This window comes from Pleurodeles waltl, chromosome 9, assembly GCF_031143425.1.
Source record: "Pleurodeles waltl isolate 20211129_DDA chromosome 9, aPleWal1.hap1.20221129, whole genome shotgun sequence".
Taxonomy (NCBI): domain Eukaryota; kingdom Metazoa; phylum Chordata; class Amphibia; order Caudata; family Salamandridae; genus Pleurodeles; species Pleurodeles waltl.
In genome coordinates, this window is record NC_090448.1 from 775,576,527 (window position 1) to 775,584,632 (window position 8,106).

Here is an 8,106-nt window from a genome sequence, read left to right on the forward strand (position 1 = left end):
TTTGTGAAGTTCACCTATACAAAGAAAAGGAAGTCACTGTAGAAGCAGACCATCTCCAGATGGATTGTACTCTGCATTAGGATCTGCTATGCTTTGGTCAAGAATCAACTTCCTGAGGGTTTGCAGGCTCATTCTACCAAAGCTGCTACCACTGCATTAGCTCGCGAGTCCCTGTTCTGAGGATCTGTTTGGCTGCTATGTGGGCTTCTCTTCACACGTTCACTAGACACTACTGCCTTGACAGTCAGGTTCATCATGACGTTGCCTGATCAGTCTTGAGGACCTTTAGGTGCAGACCCACGTCCAGGGAGGGAATGCTTTGATACCTATTCTGAAGAAAGGAATATGCGCCTAGATGTATTTAACAAATGAACAAATTACCTACCTCCAGTGGTGCCTTATCTGGTAGAGACTTTTATTTAGCTACTGATTCCTCACCAACCCTTCCATGCTTCCTGTCCTACTAATTGAACTCCAACTCCTAAAAAGGTCGTTGCTGACCCATAGTTCTGGCACACTAGTCACAAGACCTTTGCTTGGCTTTGTGCTTCTGGTACAGAAATATTCACATAGAAACTGAGGTCATTGTGCTTTGGAGGTGCATATATAGGCAACGCACACGTCACATCCAATGCAGACGACACCAGTTCAGCACCATCCACGAACAGTAGTAAAGCCAACTCAGACACTTGATCCAAAACAGCTGAATTTAACAATCTGGCTCCTGAGTGGCTGTAGTTTGGCTACCTCAGTCTGTCAGAGGAATGACTGGCTATCCCGAGGGAGGTGTGGAAGCCCACTGCTTAAACCTAGTATCTTGTTAAGCGGAAAAGGTTAATGCATTGCTACATCTCCAAACAATTGGACTATTTTAATGTTTCTGTTTAATGTTGATTGTGTCTTACCTTCTGCACTTTCTACAAGGCAGGCCCTGCTTACATTTCTAATGTTTACATGTAACTACCATGATGGCATACCTCTAAAACAGACAGCACTCTTCTGTGTTTAAAATACCAGTCACTAAAGTCTTCATGGAGGTTCACAAGAGAGTAATACCCCAGAGATGCCCGCACATGTCTGGAACCACAGTGTGGCCCTCACATGACTCATGGGACCTCATTTTGGACCCCTACACACAGGTAAATTACAGTTCTTGTCTTGGCAGGTGGTTCTCTTAAACACATCCAGCCCTCTTAGACACATTAGCAAGCTTCAAGCTCTTACAATCCAAGGACAATGTATTCAAGTTCACAAACATGGCAGTTCTTTGTACCATCCACAAATTTCTTCAAAAGGTTGTTTTACCTTTCCAAGTGAACCAGACTATTGAGCTGCTTATTTTTTTCACTGTCAGAGTCTGTAGCAGAAAGAGTCCTTCACACACCTTATGTCAATAGAGGGCTTATATCATATATTGATAGAACTAAGCTGTTTAGAAAGGCTACTTTTACGTAGCATTTGCAAAACCCCACATGGGACATGCCATTTCCAAAGATGGCATTGCAAGGTGAAAAATTAATTGTATCCAGATTTGCTGTGCAAAGATTAAGCACAGCCTCACTGTGCCCTCTAAAGCCTACTCGACATACAAAAAGGGGTGCAATCCTAGCCTTTTTACATAATATCCCCCTAGTGGATATCTGCAAGGCTGATACATTGTCAGCATCACACACCTTCACCAAGCATTAACTTGGTAGACGTTCTAGCACGTTGGCAGACTTTAGTTGGCCAAGATGGCCTAAGAACACTCTTTCAAACATTTAAATCATCAGCATGCTCCCCACCACCACCGGAGAAGAGCTCTTTATATTCAATGCAGGTCATGTGTACCTACAGTTACACATGCTGCGAACAGAACATGTGCAGTGCTGTAGATTCACGTGCATCAACCTCCTTCCTGGAAACCACGTACAAACTCAGATTTTTCTAGGCCACCCAATACTATGCACAGCACACTCTGTCTTTAACAGTGTACTCCACTTACATGGCTCGCCTGGTGTGTGGCAAAAACTTTAAGGAGAGGCCAGTGTGCTGGAGCATTGTGAAAGAGGGGTGGTGTCGAAAAGGTCTTGTGACTCAAAAACCTCTTTGAAGAAAAACAAGTTGTACACATCTGTTCCCAACACTAGTTGGCATGAGTATTCAAAGAATGTGGATCTACAACACTTCACGCTACGAACAGATGGTTACAGGGTAATTAACATTTTTAGTGTGTGTGTATAGATACACACACACAAAAAATGTATGCCCATATATTTGTGTGGAGCACCTCCGAAAAGCCTATTACAGTACAGTTCAGAAAACATCTTTTCAAGATTATATTTCAGCATCCATCTATAGTGGCTGCCTACATACCTACGTAATGAGGAAAATTGCAACCTCATCGCTTACATTATAAAAGTCTAAAAAGGCATCCTGCCCATTTGAGACTACTGAAGCTTACATTGTCCATGGTGCCTGGTAGTGGCAGTTGCCGCAAAGAGTCATTTCTTTTTTTGTAGATTGTGTGAGTGGTATCTGGAGCACACTGGTAGCTTTCACTCTTCATTTCTCTTTTGTCTGGTTTTTACTAAACCTTTTTCTCATCTGTCTAGTGAGCAAAGCTTTTGTCCTAATTCTGCAGATGACTTCCTTTCAATATTCCATGTCTTTGTATTAAGTGCCTTTCCTATGGGAGAACGAAAGCTGCTTCAGCCCACACAGGTATTTGTGATGCGTCTGCCTTCCTCTTATTTCATAAACAATTGTGACTTTTGAAAAATAAATGTCATAGAGGACACTAAAGAACAGAGAGGTGATAAAACTACGTAGTAATTTGGAAGATTTAAGGCAAAGGAGAAGAAGAGACCTAATAAGCACACTAGAGTTGTTGTTTACATTGGGACAGTGCCTACAACTGTAAAGAACACAACAGAAGTGGATCCAAGGAGAAAGGGTCAGGACAATTTGGAAAAAATGAAAAGCTTCATAGATATTCACTCAGTAGACATTTGCAGATGTTGTCAATAGCCTCAGCCGGACATGCTTTCTGTCAAAAACTGGCTGAACTTCATCAACGATGCACCACCACCACCCCCACTCTTGCAAGACTTCAGTGCTAGAGCAAACCGCAGAACAGGGTCACTTTTACCAAAGAAGCCTCCCAGGTGCACCACAGCATCCTCACCATGTAACCATACTATTCAGTCCGCTCCTCTTCAGCATTCATTCCATTGCTACCAGTGTCACATTACCTCTCCATGTTGCCTTGATCGATGTTATATTTTTCACTGATGTCCTCTCCTGAGCTACCCAAGAAAAGACTGCGACTATCACCAGTAGCAGAACTGCCTCCCCAACACTTGGGGCCTTAGCATTTTGTCATCCTTGCTAAAGGCTGATTGAGATGCCACTGTGGCCTCGTTACCTCCTTGCTCCAAAATTGGTTTTGCCGCAGGCATCAGCGTCACTTGCAAGAAAAAAGCCACTTATCCTAAGCAGGTGTCCATGCTGCACCTCAGAACAATTAGTCTATCTTAGGGGATTCAGGCTCTCCCCACACACAGGAAACATAAGTGACATATATTGACCTGTGTCACTTTGGTTGTACTCACATGATGGGGATACAGGGTCTTCATGCATACCCACATTTCCTGCAGGTTCTCCAACAACTGTCTTTCCAAAGGATGACATACCCACTTTTCATGATGTGCTTGTAAGAGGAGCCTCACAATTGAATATCCCCATGGGGGCACCCGAGACATCAGTGTGTGTAACTGAGTTCGCCAAAGTCGTTCCATTGAAGCTGGGTCTACAGTAATTAGCCAAAGAGAAATTCACTACAGCTACCACTGTTAAAGCAACATCCCCACAGCTGCTAGAGAAATAGCAACACTGGAATCTCTCAAAACAGATTCAGAACCAGGACTGCAAGTAGGTAACCATTTTTTCCACTCCCATAGGTATTCTCTGCGTTCATAAACATCGAACATTCTGCCCGAGTCCAAGACCTTAGGAGGTGCAGGAGTCTTCTTAGGTCCTTCCTCACATTGATTTTCAACAACAAACTGCCTCTCACTTCCTGAGCATGATGGGACGGTGCACCTCTCAAGTTCTTGAAAGAAGCAGGCTGTTTTCCACTCTTATAACAGTCTATGCAAGGAGCAATATTTCCTTTTTATTTTACTGTTTTGTCCTGTTTTTCACAAAGTGGTTTTTGCAACCTAATGTACCCTATGTGACCAATTCAGAATAACAGACTTTCTTAAAACGTTGGTTTCTGGTCTAAATGAAGTCTTAACCACAGATGTGTAAGGGTGTTTGAAAATCCCATGCATAGGGATAGGTTTGTAAACTCGGAAAGAATACCTCTGACGAAGAATTAGGATTACAAGTGCGTGATTTTCCATTAGTACAGTGAAGATCAATATGTTAACGTGTCACGCAGTACCTTGCTTCTGTGATGTTGCAGTGATAGGAAGAACAGAAACGTATAAGCCTAACCCATTTGACAGTAGACTGTAGCTAAGCCAACAGTGCGATGTCTGTAAACGAATACATTCATTTGTCGGATCTCATTCTGTTTCCGGCTGCAACCCTTTAAAGACTGTTCTGAGAGGCAATCAGTCTTGGTGATCTTAGCTGCTGCTCCCTTTTCCTGTGACAGCATCAATAGTACATTCAAATAGCAACTGAAATCTGATTGAGATTTCCATTCAGAGGCCACACCCAGGTTAGGGTCTGTTACCCTCGAAGTCTATGCACAGTGTTCAGTTCAAAAGGACTTTCAAGTTCAGTTTAGTTTCTTCACTGCTACTTTGAAGATGCAGCCTGATTTGACTCTCGAAGGCACTTCTGTTTCTGAGGCCTTAGCAAACACGGCCCACAAAGAGAATATATGTTTTATGTATGTTCAAAAGTTTAATCTCCCCTCAGTTTGTAACTTGACCTTTAATCTCACGGTTATTCTTTTAAATTAACATTGAACTGTTTCTATTCTTTGCAGGTGGAAAATGAGTCCAACGTTCTCCAGGATGGCTCCCTAATTGACCTATGTGGCGCCACTCTGCTTTGGAGAACAACAGAAGGCCTGCAGCGCACTCCAACAATGAAGCAACTAGAGACCCTACGACAAGAAATAAACGCTGCTCGACCCCAGTGCCCTGTGGGCTTTAATACCCTTGTCTTTCCCAGCTTGGCACAGAGGGAAGTGGTTGAAAAGAAGCAGCCATGGGCTTATGTCAACTGTGGGCACGTGCATGGCTATCACAATTGGGGGTTTCGGAAGGAGAAGGGAGAACACGAGAGGGAGTGCCCGATGTGCCGTCGTGTTGGTCCCTATGTACCCCTTTGGCTGGGCTGCGAAGCTGGGCTGTACCTGGATGCCGGGCAGCCATCCCATGCCTTCTGCCCCTGTGGGCATGTCTGCTCAGAAAGAACTGTAAAATATTGGTCCCAGATCCCACTGCCGCATGGTACACACGCGTTCCACGCCGCCTGCCCATTCTGCGGGACCTGGCTGACAGGGGAACAAGGACAGATCAAACTCATCTTTCAGGGGCCTGTCGACTAATTGAGGAAGGCAGGGCAAAGAACATAAATAAATGGAGAAAAGAAAGCTGTTCTACTTGTGTCTTTATTTCATGAAGAAATGTCGATGGCAAGAGATGAGGACTGCATCTCATGTTAAAAGAGCTCAGACTTCCAAGTAGGGAATGATCTACAGTACAGCTCAGTGTAATAGAGCTATTTTTGTTTGACTTCAGATGAGGCAAGGTAAGAAGTACAGAGCTAGTTAAAATGTTGATGCTGATGCCTGAGAGCAGTAAGAACGGCAGAATGTGAGACAGTATTCCTGCTGTTGTTCGAGTAGACAATTCATAGCTGAAGCTTAATATTATGGATTCTACAATTTGCTGCTAGGAAAAGTTCAGACCTGCGGCACATTAAAAAGAGGTCAAATAGCCTGTGGCGGGAAGAGGTAAGCACTGCAACTCAGGAGACGGAGCACCAACTGCTTTCACTCAAAAGCGAGAGGTCAGATATGTTTTTCCTCACAGGGGCAAAATAAATTCCAGACTTTCAGAGAGGCAAGCACAGGTATATGAATGAATGTATTTTAATGACAAACTCAACAGCCTTTAAAAGGGAGGCAACTATTTATTTTTACTTCCAAAATTAGAACAGTTAAATGGGTGGACCTGTGTGGTCATTAAATAGTGCCAGTTCCATTTCTTTGATGAAGTGTAATAAAAAAAATATTTTGATAAGAAGAAAGAAGTAAAAAACACACTGTTGCCAGTTGTGACTTGCAAAATTATGGAGGCCAGTATGCAGAGGGTGGAAAAAGAAACAAATAAAAGTGTGATTTCTAAAGCCTTAAAAGTTTATCTAACTCCAGCAGTTGTCTTCCATGCATAAACTGTAAACACAATGAGAAAATACTACTTCCTACACATGAAATGAGATACATGCCATAGAATGTAGATACTTTTGTCTGGTAAACTATTTGTTCATAAAAATGCATTTTTTCAAGTAACCCAAGAGTACAAAATTGATTTCAGGGGAAAAGTGCTCCAAATGGAGTATGTCTTACAGGATTCATTTAAACCACAAATTGGCTACAGAACTCATTTAAACTGCAAAGTGGTTCGCCTATTCCAAGTGGTTATTCCGCAGTTGTAGACAGTTCAGTGAGATATGGTATGAAATTCATTTTTGGGCGAGATTTCATGAAACTACATCACAGAACTCATTTAAACCACAAAGTGGTTCGTTTATTCCAAGTGGTTATTCTGCAGTTGGAGGCAGTTCAGTGACATATGGTATGATATTCATTTTTTGGCAAGATTTAATGTAACTACATACTATATTTATGGAGATGTACAGTGACAATTGGCATCATTGATTGTTACTCCATCTGGAAAAATTGTTTTAATTTCTTTGAGAATTTAGCTGTGAGAACGTCTTGTGCAGTTGTTTTAAATGTTAGTCCAGTTCCCTTTACAATCGATTTTATTCCTGGTCTAGACCTGAAGTTTTATATTGTAGTATTACCAGTTTTCTACTTTGACAAAAGCTATTGGTTGGAAGCAGCCCGTCCTTTTTAGAATCATCGTAAAACCTTATGTTAGTTCAGTGTCTTGAAAGCATTACACACTTCATTAGATTTTGTTGTCTCACTTTTGCATAATGTTTCATGATCCCGTGGAGATTCTGGATATAATCTTGCTATTACTAATGAATGCTAAATTGTACAATAAAATGCTCAAATTTAAAATAATATACTTTTCTGGGCAGTGTGCCTGTGTTTTAATACAGCTGAAGATTAGGGCAACACTTGCCGAACCCCAAAATGGTCCACTTCTGGGCAAAGCGCAGGCTGAGTTGATTTTTCTGAACTGCAACCTAGCTCCGGGCGTAAGAGGCAGGGCGAGAGGCAACGGTTATGTCCTGCAGAATTGGCAACACCCTTAATGAGAGGGACAGTCATGTTCTGAACTCAACAAATAACTTTGATTATCCAACAGTTACTGTCATCCTGAATTTCAAAATGGCAGTTCATGGTAGCTGTTGCTTGCTGTCATTAGATGACTTGATTGCAAGATTTCTGGGGAAAACAAGCCCTTGGTAGTGCCATATTCCAAGATGGGACATGATTGTTGTTTGTTTACCTTTCTTGAATTGACAGTTGCTAAAATAGGGAAAATGGTTTAGAAAACCCTGCTGCATAATTTGAGTCCTCCATTGTTGTATAACTGAATGGCCCTGATTATGGTAAAGCTCTTCAGAGTGGTTTGGCACCTGCCATGATGATAAAGACTATGGTGGTCATTATAACATTGGCGGTAAAATCCGCTTACCGCTGTGCAGAAGACCGCCAACACACAGCCGCAGAAATCCGCCACAGCTATTATGACCCACAGCTCGGAATCCGTCCAAAATTCAGACACCCACACAAGTCCGCCACACCAAAGGTCAGTGATAAACTGGCGAAAACAAATCCTCCACTGTCACGCCAACAGAAATACACCCACACTATCACGACACACGAATCCACGCGGCGGTCTTTCAACCGCGGTATTCCATTGGCAGTACACACCGCCGCGCTCAAAATACACACACATA

General features: G+C 42.5%; 1 protein-coding gene across 3 annotated transcripts in view; it reads left to right on the forward strand.

Moving 5' to 3' along the window:
• The window catches only part of PELI3 (pellino E3 ubiquitin protein ligase family member 3), a 243,360-nt gene extending 237,764 nt beyond the window's left edge, over positions 1-5,596 (forward strand). For all 3 annotated transcript variants that reach the window (XM_069207963.1, XM_069207964.1, XM_069207965.1), the window contains exon 7: positions 4,985-5,596. In XM_069207963.1, coding sequence (XP_069064064.1) covers positions 4,985-5,551 — 567 coding nt within the window. In that variant the 3' untranslated portion in view covers positions 5,552-5,596. The remainder of the gene's footprint in view (positions 1-4,984) is intronic.
• Positions 5,597-8,106: the final 2,510 nt, after the last annotated feature.